General features: G+C 40.9%; 1 protein-coding gene across 3 annotated transcripts in view; it reads right to left on the minus strand.

Moving 5' to 3' along the window:
- Positions 1-23,819, minus strand: part of BicC (protein bicaudal C) — a 161,485-nt gene that overhangs the window by 70,313 nt on the left and 67,353 nt on the right. For all 3 annotated transcript variants that reach the window (XM_075690386.1, XM_075690379.1, XM_075690393.1), the window contains exons 6-10: positions 19,981-20,034; positions 16,933-17,169; positions 7,636-7,929; positions 558-615; positions 410-483 (exon numbers count right to left, since the gene is read on the minus strand). In XM_075690386.1, the coding sequence (XP_075546501.1) occupies positions 410-483; positions 558-615; positions 7,636-7,929; positions 16,933-17,169; positions 19,981-20,034 (717 nt within the window). The remainder of the gene's footprint in view (positions 1-409; positions 484-557; positions 616-7,635; positions 7,930-16,932; positions 17,170-19,980; positions 20,035-23,819) is intronic.

Here is a 23,819-nt window from a genome sequence, read left to right on the forward strand (position 1 = left end):
TCCGAATGATGTAATGCGAGTAGCCAATCTGATTGCTTGCCCAAGTGAGATCACTAACCCATGCTACATAGCATGGGAGGAAGTGGTAGAAAATGCAGGGAAGCAGTACCACTGCGATCAGTCGCAATTAATATTTTTAAACTTTATAATGAATTACTTCATGCAAAGTGCTTAAATCTGTCTCTTAATGACTAGAAGGACCTACTCTACCGACTCAGTATGTTTGTACACAATGGTCACCCTAGGTGTCAGTGACTGGCCAAACCATGCACTTCGAGCCGACAGCCACGCGCATCTCAATGAGAAAGTAGCAGAACAAGTCAATGACAAACTATGACAATGAAGTGCATGTAAAATTACATTCTGAATTAAGAAGTGGCTCGGAATTCCGCAAGAAGCAATGACTCACCTTGCAATTGCGTTTAGGCTTTGGTTTGACACAAATGTGGACATTTGTTTGGTCCATCAGTCTTGAAATCGTGACTGAAACATGCACAAAATGATTGGATGCAATTCTTTGTTTCTTGCCTAACAAATGGCAAGAAGAAATGACTTACGCATGTCGGCATCTTGGCCCTCCTTGAGGTCAAACATGAGAACAAGGGGCAACCAGCCCTATGAAAGAACATAAATGGCCATGGTTGAACTATGAAACATATCAGTATGTTAAACTCTGGCAAAATAAAATTAGAACATTCTTATAGCTTATATAACAGGCCAACACTTACTTTGCTATGAAATGTGCCCTGCCTAAGGTTTACAAGCAGTTAAAGAAGTGGCAGTGCCAAAATGTGCAAATCAACAAAATAGATTAGCATTTCAAGCACAGGCCTGCCAAAATTCAGTTCTCTAGTAAGAGAATTGAGTGTGGTAAAAGAGAGATTGTCAGGGCTGCAGCAATAATCTTTTAAAAAGTTGCTGATTGAGTTTGTTGATGCACCATTACAGCAGAACAGGTCGTCTTGATCACAGACAAAAATAGTATGAACTCTCAATGAACATATGAAGCTTGTGGATATTTCTGCAACAACCAAGAACATGTACTTAATTTCCAAGAAGTAACCTACATGTGCACCTCTTCCTAGAAATGCTATTTTCTTACGTAATAGTGCAACAGTTGGCACACTGGCACACTTGTCTCTCGATATCGGAACTTCTATAACCTCGTGGTACAAGGCGCACTACCACAATCCTTGCAAGACATATGTAACCCCCCTCTTGTCATCTTTTCAGCATTATCAGCATGCTTCTGTAACTTTTACACCTACTGCTCAAGCAACACCTTGACTGAGACTGCATGCTAGAATGACACTAAAGGCAAATACCAAATCAACGTGGACTTAAAATACCATTCCAGAAACCTCGCAGTGCTTGCTTCATGCCAAGAAAAAGACATTGTTTACAAAAGGTTGTTTCTGAAGGTTCTACGTACCTTTCGCGCAATTCAAATCTCCTGCTCCGGAGCAGGGAGCGGTGCCATTGCATGCACCCATCACCGCCCTTTACTGCTATCGGTGAGTAAAATGGCGCCCAACAGATGTCACAGGTTTTTGGCACAAAACGCAAATGTGTGGCCTTGGAGAAACTGAGCCAAGCCGAGTTGGATTCCTCATTGCAGCTGCTCTTGGTTAAGTGGCACGGACCATTCAGGAGTCCCACGATACACATGGACGTGGCATTCTCTGCTACTTGCAGTTTGGGCGAATTTTGCAAACCAGCAAAACCAGTGCAGCACTATGCGATAACGAAACTACTGAAACACGAATGCGCAGGCAGCGCAGAGTGGAGAAAAAAAAAAAAACCTTTCAACCGCTCCCGTAGTCGGCAAGGGTAGCGTCAAGGAGTTTTATAATATCAAACTGGACAAGTAGCATTTTCTTTCATGTTATATTGCAATCCAATGATCTCATTACAATTGCCACTAGTACTCAACCACTTGTAATAAAAAGGAGTGCCTTCATAGGGCTAGTATTTGAATGTCCCGGGGGAGACTTATCGTGTCTTGCATTTACCTCAATTTCTCGATTACTAAAGCTCTGTTCGCAATAATATTGACACCTTAGACATTCTTGGGCACTAACCTATCACTTTAACTTGACTTAATATTTGCTTTTACTGTCCTTTTAATAGTACACAACAAGCCGTCCTTTGAACACAATATATTTCCCAAGTAGCTGTTCTTTCAAAGCAGTTAATTTATTATTGAATTGCCTTAGTGCAAGTTAATGTAACAAAAAGCTCACATATAAATGCCTAGATGAAAAACTCGCGCACAGCAAGTGTACAAATGTCATTAAATTGTACAAAGCTGTGCTCAGCAGCCAAGGATGTAAAATTTGAATGCTGCATTTCTTGCAGGAAAGGCAAGAGTCGTTGCAAAGTAGAGAGCTCATCCCCCCAGGACAGGAAAAAAAATCTATGCACATGTTCACTGGTGCACATAGCAAAGGCATTCCCACATTGGAAAGCAGCCTCTAGATGTGAATTTTGCAAAACATACATTTAGGCATTTAGAATTCTTGTGCAAGTACAATGTCCACCTCCAAGTAATGCAGCCAAAGGAGTATAATTATACTATCTGCAACAAGAGATTTTTGAATAGTGTTAAAGAAATGACCAGTGTAGATGTTTACTGATATCTTTCAAGACAAGGGCCCACAAAACAGATTCTGAAGCATTAGAAAAAATTAGGGTTTTATGTGCTATAACCACGATCTGAGTATGAGGCACGCTGTGGTAAGGGACTATGTAATAATTTTGACCATGTCATGTTCTTAAACATACACCCAATACACGGTACACAGGAGTTTTTGCATTTCGCCCCATGGAACTGTGGTCACCATGGCCAGGATTTGATCCCATGACCTCGTGCTTAGCAGTACAACGCCAAAGTCACTGAACAACCACGGTAGGCTATTCTAAAGCATTAGGCGAGCCAAAACAGTAGCATCAGCTCTTAAGTAGCCACTACATGAGGATATTTTTATATACTGCAGCTCAACATGGGTCATGGATCTCTGCCCAGACTCTGTACTCGGCATTTTGACTCTGCATTTAGTTCCCAGACGTTTTGAATATTTGGCGTAATACACTGAGAAGCAACACAAGTGTGTCTGTATCTGTTTATTCATCCTCGTCCAGTCGCGCTTATACACACTACCATGGATCCTAACCAACTAGCCCGCCAACGTGTTATAACACTGCAAGCCTACAAAGCCCTGCAGAATTTTCCAAGCATTCTGTATGGGGCCATTCGTGAAGTGGAATTTATTCACTCAAACTCTGATGATGCCAAGAAACCTGTCAGAATGACTGCATATAATTCGAACTGCCTTTTTCTGTACGAATTTGAACTTGTTCACGTCATGTCTTCTTATACAGATTCCAGATGTATCTACATATTTCTGGAGTATGTGGTGTTTAAGTCTTCTAGAAGAGCAACTTCTTTTACTTTCAATGCACATTACATAATGCTGCCAAATATTTCAAGTCGCTGAAGTGAAATTGTCTTTTATGTCAATGTGTGAAGACCAAAACAATAATTCCTATATTGAAGCACCAAAGAAAACCCGTTGAACAAGTACAAAGAGTAGGAGAGATAAGCATTTCAAAATGAACATAAGACTGCCTTTCTGAAGTTTTTCATTTTTGTATGATGTTGAAAGAGCTGACAATTTAGGGCCTCCAAGTGGCAAAAAGAAGAGTTCACAGAGAGGAAAAGCACCTTTCTTTTAACATTACATATATATATAAGCTTTTTGAAAGCTACTTCAACTGTTAAAAAAAACTCGCCACAATTTTACATAAAATTAAGGTCTACTAATCTACAGATGTGCGTCCACAGCAAATTTTGGAATCCTAAAGGAGTCTTTGGAAACTGCGCACAAAAATACCAACACACCCCATAGTCATTGTGGCACTTAAGTAAACATAGTTAGGATTTCTGGCAATCCACAGAAGGAAGCATCTTAAGAGCTCACATCTCATTTAATAGCCACAACCCATATATTTTTTTTTATTCACCCACATATAAGTTGCAACCATGACTTCAGGAGGTGAAAACTGCCACTCCATTGAAGCTGCAGACCCAGTTTACCTGTGCTAAGCCTCAGCCACATGCAGTCATAATCAGCATGTCTTGTACTTGAGGATGTAATCCATCTCCACCTCATTTTCACAACATAGGATAGCTTATGGGCAAATATTTTCTTCGTTACAAATTTTTTGTTATAAAAGGTTAACCTATGCAACCACATCCAAAATTCTTTTGCAAAATATAATAGAAAGTCTTTACGTGGTAGAACCAATTATGCAGCCTTCAAATTTGTTTCCTCTAAGCAAGCCAAGAGGAATTTAGCTATCTGTGATACATTGCTTCTTCAGACACAGATAAAACACCAGATTTTTTTTTCATATTGATTGCACTTTCATCATGTCAACACAAGTTAAAAGCTTGCCCTTGGTCACATTTATATGCTTAAGCTAGTGCCTACATGTTATTCATGAAAGAAGCACACCTGGATTCTGCAATAGAATTGATTCAATAGCTTGGGTAAATTGCTGCTTTGTGTGAAATACGTCACATGTACTGTGTTTCACATGAGAGCATCCATTATTTCCTTCTCTACTGGACAACTGTTTCAAATACAATAAGCATTTTTATGAATTTTTATGGTTTCAGTAGTGTTTGCATGCCTGTTGCATCCTTAAGCAATCTTGAACCAACAGCTGTGGTTAATTTGCACGAATTGTAAACATTGTGGACTACAGAAACAGGTCAATCAAGCACACTGTGGGCCCATGTGCAGGGCCGTACATAGCAGGGTTAATGAACTGTTTCATATGATCACTTCCCTTTTCACAATATCTTTTTGCCCTGAAAATTTCAATTATGGAATTTTAAATATTTCATAAAAATTCTAATTTTGGCAAAATCTCGTACTGTGTATTTCTGCTCATTCATCACCTATTTTTGGCACCTACAGATCCAGCTTCTTATCAAGGGCACTACAGGAGCCTTAATTCTTAAATTGCTCCCAAAAGCAAGAAAGCCTTCATCCCTAAATTTCGCAACTTTGGTGGTTCTTTCAATCGGGGGAAGAATTTCATAAGCAGGAACTCAAAATTAACAGCAGGTGCTCAACAGCACAGCACTTTGATGACAAAGCAGAAGAGCACTTAAAAACTATCTCAACTTGTAGAAATTAAGTTTATCTCAAGCATACATTTGCATCATAACATTTATCAGAAGCACAAAGTATTGAGTGGCCCCATACCCTTTCACTCAGCATTAAACCATTGTTTTTCATTAATCTGAAATTAATAATATATGGGGTTTTACGTGCCAAAACCACTTTCTGATTATGAGGCACGCCGTAGTGGAGGACTCCGGAAATTTAGACCACCTGGGGTTCTTTAACGTGCACCTAAATCTAAGTACACGGGTTCTGTAATCTGAAATTATTACAGCAAGCATGCAAAGCAGGAGTACTCTTAAAAAAAAAAGCAATGCATGAGGATTTAACTACAATTTCACTCTACTGCAACTTGTTTTAAATGTGTTAAATAATGGCTCTCATTCTCTTAACTGGGTGGCTTGTCACTTGCTGCAGTGTACTGTTCTACCATTTATAAGCATGGATCACACTGGCAGACCTGTGTTAGAGCCACCAATAATTTTAGGCTAAAGGCAATGAACTCAAAGCTGGCTACTACCAATAAGTAAACTCAGTTTCTGCTTAGCATTGACCTCTAAAATACAAGAGGCTCTTGTACACAAAGCTGATCATGAGAACGTCAATGTTACAATATTCACTGCAGCGTGCCATTATGATGCCTCAACACATGAACATATTTATCTTGTAAACAGCAAAAGGGTCGAATAAAAGTGACATGACCCCAATGTTTAAAAAAAAATCCACTGATGTTTGTGGACAAGTGCATGAACATCCTATCTGTGTAGCCTTGGGATCATGCTTAGTTAAATGGCAGGGCTTACATCCTTCTCTGCATTCTCATGTCAATGCCACAATGCACAAAGGCTATCATATGTAGAGGCAATTAAAAATGCCTATTATGGAGAACAGAGAGCGACTTCCAAATGCGTGTTCTGAACAATTTAAGATCATAAATAATAAACTACTTACTTTGAAGCCAGATCATAATAAGCCAACAAACAAAGACACCAAGGACAACATACGGGAAATTACTTGTACTTACCTATTGAATTAAAGAAATGATAAATTAACGGAAATGAAAGTGGACGAAAAACAACTTGCCGCAGGTGGGGGACGACTCCACGTCTTCGCATGACGCATGCAATGCACTTTGAAGCCAGTTATTTATACTTACTATACGTTGAAAAATTTTGATGTTTTCTTTAATCTTCAATGCGAAGTATGGGAGCTTTGAAAACCTATATTGAATGAGACTTGTTAAGATACTGGATGATGTGCTGAACCCCTGCAAGGCATGCATTACCTCATTATTTAACAGATGTACTGCCAGATTGACCCTCATAACTTATCGCGTGAAAACTTCTCTACTCGCTCCATAGCCTGTATCATGCTTCAGGTACATTGAGAAATAGTTCATTGATTTTTTTTTGTAACAGGAATTTCAGAATTGGTTACTACACACCTTATGCATGTAAAGAGTTCATATCATGACTAGGGCTCTTCATTGCCATTCAGATGTGTTTATACCAGCATTTGCTGGAGGGGCGCCATTGAACGCTAATTAGATAACCATAAGTATATTGGAGTAACACAATGGGTTCGAAGGCAAAGGAAATGGATTTGAGGATGGCAGATGATTAGGCAGAGTGGAAATAGGAAACTTGCAGGCATGGGTGGAGTCAGCTGACAAGACAGATAATAGATCACTGGGAGAGAGGCATATAAAATAGGCAAATTAGGATGATATGCTACATACACTGCATGAGGAAACAAAAAGAAATGGTCTGATTTTGTTTAGAGGTCCTGTAATGGCTGCCAACATGTGCCAAACAGGTGGCATATCAGACAGTAAATAATGAGCCCACATGTACACTGGAATTACTTGTACCATAATTCTGACAAAGACAAGTTCCTTTGTCAAAACATTAGCTCCAGCCTGAGACATCCCTTGTTGAAACGTTTTAGAGTGCTCACAGATGTTCTCTTTTTCCACAAAAAGAAGCCTGCTTAAAAATGGCATGTGCATGAGAATATAGCATTAGAAAACGAGGTTCTACCTACACCACACTGCCATGAAGCCTGCTCACAGGAAAAATTGCCCTGCACATTTCTGTTCATGAAAGATGTTTTGCATGCCATGCATGCTACACCTTAGCTGTGTGCTACATCCCCATTCATTAGATGCAGGTAAGGTGTGATTCGATAGTAAAAGGTATCTCATACAGCTGTGCACATCGCTACATGATCACTGCGAACAGCATGTTGAAAGTACTTCAGCGATGAGACTTATATTCTACAGAAACAGTACTATTATTTGGGCACTAGTTCAGAGCAATCATTGATTGCTTGTGCAACATATGCATATGTTGCATATGTTGCACATATGAAAATTACGCCTAAGGTTACAGGACATGATTCTGTGGCCACAAATCTGGTGTAAGTTTAAGCTCTGACCCACCATCAGTTCTAGCCAAGCACTGTAGACTGCATCAAATCTCCCAGTGATCTGGACAGTGGACTTTGAAGGAGAGCCTACAGGAAGAAGCCCTTGGGGGCAGGTCTGCTGATTGAGAGCCAGGAAAGGAGAAAGCAGTGCCGGGGACTGGTTTGCCACTGTAGCTGGATCAGGGAATGTAATTGCACAGCCTGTCTGCCGTGCTATTTGTTGCACGTTGCAGCTGCCATGCCCCATAACAAAGCTATGGTGGTGAGGGGCAATCTCTGTGCTCAGAGTCACCAGGCCGACTTGAGTCTGCAAGAGAAAAAAGTGCAAGAGCAGGTAAAGCATAGCTGTGATGCCTCGAGAGGGAGGTTTACCTTGGGCACAATGAATTATTCCATCAGGCAGCCACTGAACACATTTTAACATAATTTGTTACATTTGAAAGAAGCACTCGTTTAGAAAGCCAGAAGCAAGATAGTTTATCTTGGTCCATGCCTACAAATTAATTTTAATTATGCAGATCCTATTCATATATTGAAATCTAAGAAGCGAGGCTTTTGTGAAGCTGTTAAATAAAAGCCATGCAGCCGATTATATTCTGCAGTGTTTCACACCATAGAGATTACCTACCTGCCAGTGAAGACAGCAAGACAAAGGACTCCCCCCCCCCACCATGTGACCACATATTGTACTGTCTCTGAAATTGACCCCCTTTGATATGACAACACTGTATCCAGGGTCGGCACACCAGCTAGAGTGGGTCGAGCCTGGAGATAGTGCAACATCAAGCTGCACTTTATATTGTGAAAGACCCAAACCTTAGGAAAGTAGGTATAGAAAGGTTTGCTTTCGTAAAGCAATTGTGCTCTTCATGAGATTTGTTGCAATGAGGATATTCAGGTATCGTTTGTTTTTATCACCAAGTAATTCCGTACAACAGCAGCCAGGACACCTCTAAGGGTCGCAAGGATGGTGGTGCTGTCCTGCATGCAAGCTATTCGGCAATACAGCAGCCCCCAGCCACGCTCAGAAAAGCCTGGGAGCGTCTGCCAAAAAAGCTTTGCATTAAAATGAATTGATATATCCCTGAATTGAAATGGCAATTTTGCACTTTTATAATTCAATATTTAATTCAAAATGCAAGCTCTGCAAACTGCACCTCACTAAACGTCTAAAATGAATTTAGCACTATGCGGTTTCATTAGCACTGTTACAATGAATGAGATCTTGTTTATAGGTGCAAAAGTGACTTAGGCCACTTAGGACAAGTGGTTGAAAGTCAAGAAAGCAAAATACAGGACATTTTTTTAGAATACAGCTTTTCAGGAAGATGCCATATAGATGATATACACATGCAAGGGCCGCACCCCGAACTTGGCAGCCCAAAATTTGGGGGAAAAAAAATTTTAACGGAAAACCAAATGCGTTCGGCACCCCGATGCCGTGTGCACGTGCATTGGCAAATTTTTCCTTGCTTCATACATAGATGGCGAGCGCTGCGTGTTAACCCCCGATGCAATGGAACATCTGGGGATCCAGGGTGTGTGCACAAGACAAGGCTGCACCAGCACCATTTTGAAGAAAAGGTTTGGTCCCATGTAAGGGCTACACCTCACCAAAGTTGAGAAAAAAATTCTGCACAACCAAAAATAATTGTTTTCTAATATCTTAGAGAGACACAAAGGGTTAAAGAATAAATTGCTATTTGAATATGTTTTAATTTGCTACTTTCAATTTTTATGAAATACTTTAAGGCCAAAATAAAAATTGCGTAACCACCACTCAAGAAACTGACCTAGCTGTAAATGCCACAAATTTAATTCAAACCAGATGAGTGCACCTTACGAGAAAATTTCATGTTTATTCAGCAAGAATAACTAGCTGGTGCAGAACTAGAGGTTTTACTCAGTACATTTCATACAAGAAATGCCCTTTTAATGCTGTATGCAGAAAAAATACGACAACTACATTTGAATTGCAAGCTCCATACAAATGCAAATGGCACACATTTTTGCTGTTGTAAACACGTACTCAGTAAAACATTTTTCATATAACATTACTTTATTCGAAGATTTCTGACGCCAGTGAATACATTTTAGGCCAGCACCACTGCACCTTGAATCTCACTTGGTTAACAAGTGGGAAATTCACATAAGACCGAATAGTGCAGCATACGTGGTGACCCTTTATCAACCTGGTGAGGCAAAGAGCGCTGCCAAAGTCACTCCATCACATGGTGGCAGCTCCTTAGGCCTACCTGGGCATGTGATAACCTATAGACAAGGCAGAGTAAAAATTCTGATAACATCCATGAGCAAATGTGAAGCTCCCATTATTGAGCACAGATGTCTTTAGTATATATTTTACAAGCTCCCGTGCTGTTGGAGTGCCTGTCCCACCCTACTACGGCTCTTTAGAGACCATCTGCTCTTGACAAACTACCACGTAAAATGAAATACAGTTCCTGTCCCGATAATTTCTTTATAACGAGGGTTTGCTGTATCATCTGCATATGTGATGCAGCAATCTAGTCGCATTCACTAATCAAATTCAACTGAAAAAAATGCAAGTTTCTAAATAATGAAATCAAAAGTAACCTTTTGAGGCACTGTACACAAGTGTGTATACCCAAATTGTGCATCAACAGCAAAATTATTGATGAAAGTTATTTAAAATGTGTCACATCTTGAAACAATTCTGATTGGAACTGAGCTGCAAATTCAAACAACATAAGCAAAATGTTTTAGTAAAACGAGTGGGAAGGTAGATGGTTGGGTATTTTTCCTCGGTACGAGTATGTCGTATACAGACTGTTCACTTCTTTCATTATTTTTCATAATGTGTTGCATCAGGCATAATATTCAAGTGGCAGAATAGGTGCTTTTCAAGCCTGCTAGACATGAAATAGTTGATGCAATTATGGTGTTCTAGAAGGGGGTAGTGGGCTCAGGAGCCGGAGCGCCCTATGCATTGCAGCGAGGCGGCGAGTGTGGACGGCACGCGGATTTCGGTGGCGGCGCTGTAGCCGCGTGGGCTGGCTCCCTCCGCTGCTTCGCCATAGAATAAAGTGCTTCGCGCGCTTGTTCATGCGGGCTTGATTCGCGACGTTGACTGTTTTTTGGTGTTTCAACCTACTGTTTGAGTCTGTTTCGCACGCAGTCAGCCGAACACATGAGCAGTAGGAAGGTCGAAACGTCAACGGCAGTGACCCTGCTTTGCTCCCGGCTGTGAAACAGGATATAAGTGGAAAAAAGGAAAGCAGCCGTCGTTCACCGCGCCGAAAGATGAATAAACACTGTGAATTTGGGAACGCAACTTGCACCGCCAAGACAAAAAACTCAACGAAACGTGTGCGGTTTGTGTGCGAAACACACTAAAAGAGTAGGTGGATTTTTAAGAGATTCAACTGCAGATGGCCTAAGGGTGACGATATCTAGCGCATTATCACTGCTGGATTACCTTGTCAGCCAGGGATTTAGGTATGTTACGACATCCAGGTTAAGCCAGGATTCGCTGGAAAACTTTTTCGTATAGTCAGGCAATCATATGGGTCTAATGTCCACTCAACAACAACGCAGTTTCTAATTGTCGTTTATTGCCTATCCTTTTATAACCTTGCGAAAATAGTACGCTCAGGCAATGCTGACCTTAATGGAGCTAGTGGAGAAATTAGTTCTCTCCTGAGTACGCAAGATGCTCCAGCTCAATAAGCCAGGGCTGCTGCAATAGACCATCTCATTGAGGAAGGAAACCTAGCTTCAGCCGAGCGCATGCTTCGTAGTATTCCTGCTGAGCACAGAGAGTTGGTGGAGCAGAAGAGCGACGACCGTCTAATACATTACATGGCAGGGTATGTTGCTCGAAAGTTTCTGAAGTGTTACGACTGCATGTCTTGCAAGGCCTTTCTTATGGAAACCCCCAATACAGAAAGTAGAAACTGAGTTCACTGTGACATGCGACAAGGGAGGGTTGTTATATCCTTCGCTGGAGCTTTTCAGGGCAGTGAAGAAGTTGGAGGACATCTTCACTGTGTTCTTCAGCCGGGAGAAACTCTGCAGTGACAGCATAGTGGATGTAATGTTGCTAGTGAAGGAGAACTTCGGCTATGCCTTAGGCTGCAGCCAGCACTAAGATGCGCTCACAACAGAGTTGACCAAGTTCTATGTGCTGACCAGGCTGCACTTCTATGTAAAACTGATCAACCAATCGCGACAGGAACGGTGCAAAAAGAAATTGCACGCGAAAATAAGCCGTTCCTCATAGTGCCTGTCTCGTAGCAGCATGCACTTTGAGAAAGGAGTAGCTGCCCATCTTTCGTACCAATAAAGAGTTTGTGGCTACGACGAGTTCTCTTTATTTTGCTGTGTTACGAAATTTCGCTATCCCTGGTAACCACTACGACCGCATAATATTGGCATCACCATAGGATTAACTCCCTAGCTTTCAGTGGATATATGCTTTCGTAAACAAAATCGCAGTTAAAGGAATAAAACCTCATCATACCTGGCTTCTGTTCCGAATGTGTTATTACACGCGCCGCAATTGTTTGGCTCACTTGAACTTGTGAATGCAATTGGGTCCTGACCTGTACAAAAATTGTTAATGGCAAATGAATTAAGCAATTTACCCATTCACATATATACCTCCTCTACGGTGTACGCGAGCTTTTAGTTTAGAAATCAGTCGCATCGTTGTGCGGCCGTTAGTCTGCACTCGTTGGGTCGGCTTTATTTCCAAGCAAGCTTGAAGAACGTCCGTCTTTCCACCTTTCTCTGCGCCTTGTATTAATTTTAGAGGAAGTTTTCAGAAAACATGCTACGGAGGTGCGCGCTTTCTTTTTTCGGCGTGACACGAAGCGCACGCGGCTTTCTCTACGTTGAAAATGCTCAGTTTCGCGTTCCGTACAGCCCATGCTCTAGTGGCGCCATCTGGCGGCGTCGACGTGAGATGCCACACCCGAAGGCTCTCCCTGACCCCACTACCCCCTTCTAGTTCACTATAATGCAATTTACTTGTATCTGATGTTCCTGTAGCGAGTTTTCACATGGAGTCCACATTCTGCAAGTTTGACAAAACTCTCTAAACAATTTAACAATCTTGATCTGTTTTGAAGCTGAACACATTTTATGATTGTGAATAAGAAATATAGTGAAAGCAAGTTTTAAAGCAACTGAATTATTTGGCACCTGAAAGGGTTATTCAAATGATGCCAAGTGAATTGTTGGAATCGTGGCCATAACTATCCCACCTCAATGCATGAGCAACTTTATTTCCAAAAGAATTGCAATTCGTGCAGCTGCAGCAACACATGACAACTGAGATCCAGTTGATTAAAAACTAAAAACACATCTCAGTTATTTTTTAGAATATATAGCATGTAACCCGGCACAAATGTGTTGAGGTAACTTACCAAGCTTGATCTCTGAATGGCCAGTGTGGTAGGAACATTACAAACATGGCTAGCATGCAAGGCTACTTTCCCCACACAAATACATTTCCCATCCTGTGCTTATCACATGCACATCCCTGGGACATGAATTGATCAGCCTTCCTGCAACAGCATAGAGCTCTCAACTGCTGAGTGCTCCACTACAGAAAGTGCACCACATGCACATAACTGTCATACAAGAAAGAAATACGACTGTTGCATCTTGGATGCTGTGCTGTTAACAGTCCTCTTCACTATAACAGGTGAAAACTATAGGTACCCTGCCGAGTCAGTCAGACAATGGCAAGTATTGCTGCGACAGTAGTTAAAATGTTGAAACAGATTAATGCGCATGTCCATCTGTCCATTCTTTTTGTTACACAATCGTCAGGTCAACCCTTCATTCTTGTGTTGTGTCTAAGGCTTCAACCTCACCATATGGCAAAGAGAAATGAAACTGATAACCAAAGCCACTAGAGATTTAACTGGAGTCTGTGGCAAAGATGGGAGCCTGGCACACTAACCATGACATTATCATGCATCTTTGGCACTTTAGTTTCGTGCACCACACTGGCAAAGTGCATAATGGTGGTATTTGTGCATGCATTTTGAAGGTCACAGCAGTCAACACTACGGTGGACAAAGACAATGTGTGCATTGCAAAGATTTTCTTGAGAAGGCAGCGCCACTGCAAGAGCCCACTGCTGTAGCAGTAAACGAGTGCAAAGCCAGAGGAATTGCTTAAGTGTGCCAATATTTTGCAGGAGAACACTAATTTTTTGTACAAAACTTCTTAACCACTAGGTCACCTTTGAACCACGAACTATGTAAATAACAAGAAATTTACTAAAGCTACCAAAACATGCTATCAAGGCAGTTGGACAGCACACATTTCAGCGATTTGTGGCAATAATTAAAGCAATCCAAAATGAAGCTGCACAATCAAATCCAATTTCAATCCAAATAGAGCCGCATGTTTAATTTCCTGGAATTACACTAGAATGGTAGTCATAACTCGTAAAGCTTCACCTTTCACTTCAGCTGCTAAGTAATCGTCACGACATAGCCCTCTTGTCATAATTAGTGGCGGGCATACTAATGAAATAGACACTTCCCCTACACCTAGAAACATTGCACACGTCACACAGATTACCCAATCATCTTAGCTTCTCTCACATCTATGGTAAAACTGAAGCATTTAACTCGTTTGCAATTCCACGGGCCATTCGTCTGTGGAACAGCCTCCCCGATAACAGTTGCGGAAACTGACCATGAAAAATTCAGCCAGACAGCTCGCTTAATCCTTGTTAACCATTGCTATCACGCATTGTTTGGTTTTATTTTTCCTACTTTTTCCTTGCAATGTAATACGTTTGTTATAAACTTATCGAGTTCCCTTCTATTGTACTCGTACACAGCTGTATGTAGCCAATATGTTTCTAATCTTTAGGCTGTGCACTTGGCGGGAGTTTTTTTTTTTTCTTTACCTTCATACTGTCACAAGATTGTATGTGCTTACTTGATTCTATGCCCCCTTACTCAATGCCCCATGTAGGGGCCTTGTGAAGAATTTCATAAATAAATAAATAGTTTCTTTGAGGAGGTTACATTTGCTTTAACAAGTGCTATCCAATGTTTAGTGGCACCCCAGTGAAATATGCATTCTTTTTGGGGAGTATGGCACAGCAGCAGACAATCGCAAACGTTAGAGCATTTTAAGCAGGAAGCAAGACACAGCTCAGATTATGTCGCAGTTCTGGAGATGGAGGCTTTCGCAGCCAAGAGAATTCAGCAATCTTTCCTGCCAGCCGACCCTTGCAAGAATACTAAATGTGCAAAAAGAGGGGGGGGGGGAGGGAGGGTCTTACTATGCTTCTGTGCATAACAAAAAGCAGAAAGCCTGGTTAAAGGTTACTAATGAGAAAAATTGAGCCATTGTATGATAGGTGACATTTAGAACTCTGTTTCTTTTCAGTGGGCAAATTGTAAGAAAACAGCTCAAGACCAATGTTTAACGACGCCAGCCTGTTGGACTTCCACAAAAATGGAACAATTTGTCAAACAAGAGGAGATGCACACCTAGGGCTGCTATAATGCAAGGATTACTTTCGCTCAATTCTTTTCTTATCCACCACTGACAACCAACTGTTCTTGGAGATAATGTAGCAGGAATGCTGCTCAAACCACTGAAGAAACAAAAAAAAGGGGGGGGGGGAATGGAATATTAATGTTACTTTATCCTGGCCCCAGCAGCATAAAAAAAAGGGGGGGGGGGGCAAACTTCCGAGATTCCTCTGGCTCTGAATTCATTTACTGTGGCAGCAGCAGGGTCTCCCAGCTGACAATGCTATCTTCTCAAGTACTTTGCAATGCACATAACACAATCCTTGTCCAGTGGAGTATTGCCTGATGTAGCCTATGAAACACATTGACAAACATCACCATTCAGTCTGTGTAGGGCACAAAACACTGCGAAAGTTACCAAGTGCTGAATCTGTGCAATAAAGCAGTCATTAAAACAATATAAAGAAAACAGACAATGAAGCCAGAGAAAGCATTTGGGAAATAAATTGTTATAATTAACTAAAATGTAGAAATTACCAAAAGAGAAATGAAAGTGGACAAAAAGAACTTGCCACAGGTGGGAGCCAAACCCACATTTTCTGCATTACGTGTGCAGTGCTTTACCAATTAAGCCACTGTGGCGGTCATTCTCCCATCGACTTTCTTGGATACTAGTTATATGTAGATCAGCCCAGGGAGTGTTAGCCAGTGCCCCTTGGAATGTTGTTTTGACCCCAAGCGTCGCATATTATGAGAGCTTCAGAGCAGGCTAATAAACAGAACTGATCAATACACCCTCATATGCCACCCTTGGTGACGTGAAGGCTTTCATGCCATGCCTTCAGAAACTGAAGACCATAGTTCCTCGAGGTAGCATTGTACGAAGCTATGATGGGCATGGATCATTATGCTAAATCATTCTAATAGCAGGAAGCACTGCACCAAGGGGCCAGGTGCATGTACACTATGGCAGCTGTGTTAACGTAGCGAGGTCATGTGGAGATCAGTCTAGTAGATCTGGCCATTGAATCTAAAGGCCTTAGAAAAAAAAAAATGATGTAGTTGAATGCTTTTACACCAATGCCATCCCCTGCATTACACAGAATTGCAGTCACTATTCACAGACCTGCATTATGGTGGCTAGTGCACACACCTATTGCCATGGCATAATTGGGTTTTCAGCAAAGTTCAGACATCTAATGGCTATGCTTGTCACAAAGTAGGAAAATGTGGGATAGAAATATTCCATTACGTTCAGAGCATGGCACGAAATATAACACCTTTCTCAAGCTGGCTCTTAAAGCTCCTTACATTACATTTGTGCAAATACAGTAACTTAGGTCATCTTAACTTATCTCTTCAGTGCACCTTTATTAGGCATCCTTGTAGCTTAGGCACTTTGCTACTTAGCTTGTGCCACTGCAAAGAGGAACAGTCTCAAAGTACTCTTCCCATGGTTTTGTATAAACCAAGAGATGCATATCAGGAAGAAAATATAGAAAACTTATCTGCCCAAACAGCCTCATTACAAAGAATTTTTCTAAGAATATTTGCTCCAGAGTGTTTTGTGCACATAGCAAAGCATCTAAAAAACCAGGATGCCTAGGAGGGCAGACACCTGTTACTTGCATTTTTCATGTGTGTAAAAATAAGCAGCAAAACATTTCAAGAAACTACATAGCAGAGAGTAAACTGCAACTTAGGTTGTTTTTTGCTCTTATTATAGTGAAGGCTTATAAAAGTAGTACAGCTCAGTAGCGAGTTAACTTTTCTTACCAGACCATAGAAGAAGAAATTAAAGATTATGAAATGGTACGCACCCGAGATCCACCAGTGAGGTATTCCACAAGAACAAAAAGTCCTTGACGTAGGCGGTCAGCATAGCGACGGCTGCCCTTCACCACGACCAAGGTGAGAGCAGCATGCAAAGGGCGAAAAGAAACTGTGATGCCATGGCTTTTGAGAATGCCTTGCAATGCCATAGAAGAAGGGTCCAGTGCAGATGGTATGGCCAGGCTCAGGGGCAGCTCAAATGACACTACCATCGGCAGAAGTTCCTGCATGAAGGACACATACTATTTGATAGACACTTTAAAGAATCCCGATAATGAGTCAGAATGCAGCAAATAAGACTTGTTCAGCCGAGTTCACCATGAATGCAAAAACAGGACAAGAAACAAAGGCAGAATTCATGCTGTGCCCGTGCTTTCTGCCTTTTGTCCTGGTCTTGTTCAAATATAATGGCAATTAAACACATACAAAATACAAGATATTTCATAGTTCAAGCTGTGTCAATAGTGCACTGCACGATTGCCTGCGAGATTGGCAGCATACTACGTAGTTCTCAGAGCCCATATTTTTTTTTCCTATGCTTGGAGTTGCTCTACGCAACAGTAAGCATATTTTCACAGAATCTCCAAGGCCAATACACAGAGGTCATGAAGCCAAGAGCAAGAATGTAGTTCAAAATTGACTACCAGCAACATCACGAAGGCTGGGCAAATGGACCACAGTTGAACTGCAGAAGAAACACTGAGAAAAATTAATGCAGGAACAAAGCACATGTGTTGTTTCTCATTTAAGTGCATTTCTGTTACTGTTTCAACACTTGCATGCATTCTTTTAAAATCTAACCTTCCCAATATGCCCTTTTTGTCAGAATTCTGCAAGTGAAGGACCATACCTGCAGTGCTCAGTAGTATTCACCACCATGTGCACAGCTGCTGACTATATAGCAAAACTGAACCGTAGCAGAGGTAGTTTTCAGAGAATATCTGTTTTACTAGTCAACCGATTTGGCTACTCCCACTATTTAAAAGTGAATACAGAGCTAGCAGAAGTTTTAGAAGGGCCAAAGTCAAAATGAATGACATCACATTTTTGGCGGAAATTTTGCCTCTGGTAGGTGGCAAGCACGAGGACAAAAATCCTAAATTCTGAATTATGCTGATCCCCCGAACTTCTGTGTGGATGTGCGCAAGTCGCAGCGAGCTTGTTTGAGGGCACAGCTTTCTGGTGCGGGTATGTATGTAGTCATCAGGCATTTTTCACATTTGGTGCACTACTTTGCATTGTCTAATTGCGTGCTTACTTATTTTTATTGACAATGTTTTTAATACTAAATTCAAGCTTTGACATTTAGAAATTTAATTCCCAAGTTCAAGAATTGAATAATTAGTCAACAAAAAATTAATGCCATATGCTCAACTCAACGGAACGATATGTACTTGGTTCTGTTAAGGTAAAATGATACACATTTTTTAAAGGTACATAATGTGTACGTACTTTTTTGTTCTTGTTTTTTTTGCACTGCCCTGTTATGTGTTCCAGATAAGCAAATTATTCTCTACATCAACTACACTAAACTTACCGACTGATACACATTTAAAATAACTCCCTCATAATGAACTGGACATTGGATATTATAGAACTTTGAGTGGCCGATGCCAGCACAACACTGCCACTTGCATGCTGCATTCAGGGGGTCTTTATTTAATTTTAATATTTTTTATGTGCTTTCTTTTGCTAAGCATGCATGTGAGGATGCTTGGAAGCATGCCATCAGCATATTGGAAGCATACCGAAGGAAAGTCCTATCAAGTCATGTGCACACTTTGCTGCTTTGCTTACACGTGTTGCTGCGAAAGTTAGGCAGCTGGAATGTGTTAATGCACTTGCACAGCTTGTTCTTTTTGACAACTCAGTTTGGTAAGGGGCTTGTAGAGGCAAGCAGTGCTTTTCCCAAGATAACAGCAAAGAAATAGTAAGCCTTGGCACACTCTGAGAAGGCAAGATGACCATTTGTTATTGGTATAAGTCGGACAAGTGTTTTTGAGGGTAGGCATCTCTTTCTACGTCCTATATTTTCAATAGCAATGCATGGATGATGAATTGGCTATGAGCAGGCCCAAGATTTGCTTGATGTTGGACAACTGTACTACCCACCTCTGTAGTGCTTTGCTTATAAACGAACTGTGCTTCTCCACCGAGATAAATCCTATATAAGGAATGCATCACAAAATCTCATTCAGGTTTGTTATTGGCAAGTGACTATATTTAGTTACTATATATATTTATTAGAACATAAGCCTGTTCATTATAACCAGGTATGACTATAGGAAAAAATGGGCAGGAAAAGATGTGCACAAGAAAAGCACAGAGAGGAGTGCTCATTCTTTTTTTGCCTATATGTTAACCAAATCATGCATCACATAAACCACTGTAGAGCATTAATTTGTGCTTGTGCATAAGGGGTTGTATGTTAATTCATTCCATTCAGTAAAAGCAATATAACCTAGCTATTTACAGAACTTGTACTACTCTGCTGAAAAATTTCCATGTCTGAAAGTATATAAAGCAGCATGAATGTAATGAAAGGAAAAACTGAGGTGTGAATAAAACATTACAAGTGCGATCCAGTGTTGCATAGCGAACAGACTATCCACTGCCTTCTGCTTAGCTGCTCCTTTCACCTAAATGTGGTGCCGACTATAAGAGAAGTCTCGCACCTTTGCCAACATTGCCCTCCAGCTGCAATTGTACTAGTGCGCATAGCGGGTGTGATGTCCAATGATGACATGTGGACATCACATGTGATGACTTTTTTAGCAACAGTTAAGACATAACACACCACTGAGTAAAAGTTCTTATTTTGTGGCTTTTACCTTCCGCATCAGTGCGAACGCAAAGCCGTCACACATGGAAGCTGTGTTAAATCTGCGACTGTTCCGTGGAACCAAACGCACTGTAAATGCTGCCGGACTACTTGGTGCAGTAACAATTGCAGCAGCCACGCAACCGTAGCTTTCCCCTCATAGCCACAGAAAGTTGCCCACGAGTATAGAAATTACTGTTCGAAAGATACTTGCCCGAATTTGATTCCTTGCACTCTCCACACCACTCGGTTGGCCAGCAATGGAGACCTGAAATAATAGATCCAAACGTATAGATGTTCAAAGAGCTTCTACAGAAATAGATTAAGGTATTTCACCCCCTTCCCTGCATAGAATATTGTAAACTAAATTCACACGTTCGAGTTACTGATCCATTTATGTACTACCAAACAGGTAGCATTGCATACCAAGAAGGGGAGCTACCAGTTGCAGAGGGCATGTGAGCATTCACTAAATCCTGAAGGCCCTTTACAAATTGCTCACAAGCATTGAACAGTCAAAAGTGATCAAATTCCTTGATGTAACACCAAACATCACTACCCATATTCTGCCAAAACCTTTAACGATATTGAAATACGAAGAAATATCACCAGTAAAAAATTTAACAATGTTGATACAGCAAGTATAAGACTTCTTTGATATTTGATCACAAAGAGTAGCCCATTGCCTGAAAGAAAAAGAAACGTCCACAGCCACAACTCTGCTCAGTTTGAAAGAAAAAGCCTGAAGGATATGCATGTGCACCTCCAACATAGGCAAATCCTGATGGGGTCCAGCAAATGGCATTTTTCTGAGGATGTAGAACAATGCACAACAGCCAAGCCACTGGAACAGGTAAAATGGGGGATTTGTCATTCCCCCTTCATGTTACTGCAGCATTAAATCACCAATTCTAAAGGGTGGAAGGCTGACAAACATAAAGATTGAAGTACAGTGTGTGCTAGCAATACTGAGCAGCAACAGAGCTTTCTGCACCTTTCTTGGATCTTGTGTGCTTCTGGAGAGTGGTTTTCATGGTACAGCTCTCCAAGTTTTAATCTCATGGGAGTGGCACCCAACAAAAGTGAGCGCAATGTCACAGTCTGTCTGCAATTGCAGTCTGCTATCACCCCCCTGGTAACGAACCGACCTTTGTAGCAGAATTTCCCCGAAACATTGCGTTCGGTAACTGAATTACATCACCACTGTCCAATATTACTGTTTGGTATTTTTAACTTTCCCACAATAAACTGAACTTTAAATTGGCAACTTCGCAACACAGTACCAAAAGGGATTTTGTCAACTCGTGCCTAACTTTTGGATTAACGCAACTTGTCACTGAATCCACATGGCAAAGCTTTAATTCTTCTAACATACTCTATCTCATTTTTGCCTCCGATCTTAACAAAGGATATGCAATGGTGCATTTACCTGGTCGTAGCGACCATTCCATAATCCATGCAACATACTCCTGTCAGCTTACACAAATTACAACGATAACCAAAGTAATCAGACTGCACGACAAAGAGAACTGTTGGGCAATTAACTTGGCAATTGCCCATTTTACTGCTTCATTTCATACCGATTTCTCTATTCGTTCTGTCGGCACTTAACTGGGTCATTTTCAAAAACGAAATGCTCGATGTGTTTGAAAAATATGTACCCATTATCACCTTAACAGAAAAACATTCATTCCCGTTATCACCCAAACAGAAAAACATTCATCCCTGTAGTTTAACGTCAAGTTTAACGTCAAGCGTCTTAATAAAAAGAAAAGGCTTTTTCGCTCAACTAAATGGTTTAATGCATGTACATGGAATAAATACTACATTGCAGAAAAAGAATTTGAAACTCTAGCCACCAACAGGGTGTCTACCAAATTGACATTTCCAAATTGCCCGAGTTTTCCAGGTTTTCCCCGAGTGCCTTTGAAAAATTCCTTGTTACACGGAACATTGTTTTACGTCAAGACAGGCTGACAGTGCCGCCCGATGCTGTCACTCTAGTAAGCATGCTAAAGAATGACTTAATCCAGTTTTAATAGCAAGGCGTATCATTTATTTGATTAAAAATAATCTGAAGCGAGGGGTTAGTAAAATGCACAGCGAATAAAATATATTAGAAAAAAAATTGCAACCCAATGTAAATCGAGTGGAACATTCTCAAACATTGATAAAAAGGAGATGCATATATAAGCAAATGTTTTCGGACATCCATTTCAGTCACGGATTATGATCGACTCTGCATACATATGTGTGAAACATAGGTTGTGCTTGACACTCCACTGAGAGCAACTCAGGGTGATAGAATGACTGAGCATTTCATGACGAGTCATAAGTACAGAGGAACTAAATATTTCAATATTGTAAAGTCAGTCATGCTACGTTTCTTTATAAAAATGATTAAATCCCCCACTCAAATTACATGCACTAGTTATTCATTAGCCTCAAGCATTTCAAGAAAGAAAAAAATATATTTCAAGGTTGCTGCCGACATGCCACACATCAAGCGTCACGTAAAACATGGTAGTGCCTCCATCAATGTGATGCTCTGTAACGATACATATCAGAAGCAAAATGGAAGTAATTTAGGTTTTCAGAATTTGCTGTAAGCTTAATGTTTTGCTCTTACCACTGCACTGAAATGGCAAAAATAGGTCGCGTCTACAAATGTGGACGCTGTGACTGAAGGTGATACGAGCAATTTTTATCAATTTATAGCAAGCTCATTGGTGTGAGGCCCGAACTTTGTCACAAACGAGATTCTCAACAGCTGGTGCGTAAACTTCAGCTGTCCTCACATGCTGTCAGCCTGCGCACAATGCCTCAGTGTTCCATTTCACTGCTTTAAAGAGTCAACTCATGTGGTTTAAAGAGTCAACTCAACTGCTTTAAATAGCCAACTCCCAGCCATTAGCTCTGATGAACAAAACCGCCACATTCCCAATCGCAAAACTCTCAAACCTCACCATCCTTTTTCAGTCTTCACAATTGAATCTGATAGCATATTACCTCCGTTCCCTTATTTCGGTCATGCAGTCATGCTGGATATTACCTTTTATCCTTACGGCAGTGCGAAACTGATTCATGAAAACTGATGTCATTGTCTGGTGTCTACGAAAAATGCTGATAAACACAAAAACTGAGCACTTTCTTATCTGCTATTTTTCAGTTTTTCAGCAATCTGGAGTGGTGCCAGAAGACTGAAGATTTCAGTCCCCAAGAAAGGCCTTCCATAGTTGTGCAGTAGCTACCATTCCATTTTTACTCACCAGTGTTTGTTATGAACTAATGGAACACATTTACTCTGAAGTCAAACTTTCCAATATCCAATAACCTATTTCATCCTGCTCAACATGACTTTTGTAAAGGTCTTTCATGTGACACTCAACTAGCTTTATTTTTTCACGATCAAAGTTCTGACCTTGATTTGAACGTACCTGTAGATGCCCTTTTCTTAGACTTTGAAAAGGCATTCGACAAAGTTCCACACCAATGGCTACTCCTAAAACTTTCCCATCTGTACTAGACTGGATACGTAGCTTTCTCACCAACCGGCAGCAGTTTGTATTTGCTACCACGCACTCACCAATACGATCGCCCGTACTATCAGGTGTACCACAAGACAGTTCTCTGGCCACTGCTCTTTCCAATTTACATTAATGACCTTCCTACTGAGATATCTTCTAATATTCAATTGTTTGCAGAAGACTAATTTATCGATGAGTAACTAACAGTTCAGATATGGACTTGCTTCAAAATGACCTCGAACACATCGAAATATGGTGCAACAAATGGCTGATGTCATAAATACTAAAAACCTCACTAGTTTCTTTCAATCGCACACAGCATCCCCAACCAGTTGAAATACACCATATACAGTTTCGAAGTATCATCCGTTGAATCATAAATACCTTGGCATAACCTTTTCAACTACCCTAATATGGTCACATCATGTCTTTAAAATAGCCAATGCCGTGAACCAAACTCTCTGTTTTCTACGTCAGAACCTAAGACTCGCTCCCCCCCTTCTTTCCTGCCTCCACCACAGCGGAT

The sequence above is a fragment of the Dermacentor variabilis genome, chromosome 1, assembly GCF_050947875.1.
Source record: "Dermacentor variabilis isolate Ectoservices chromosome 1, ASM5094787v1, whole genome shotgun sequence".
Classification (NCBI taxonomy): Eukaryota; Metazoa; Arthropoda; class Arachnida; order Ixodida; family Ixodidae; genus Dermacentor; species Dermacentor variabilis.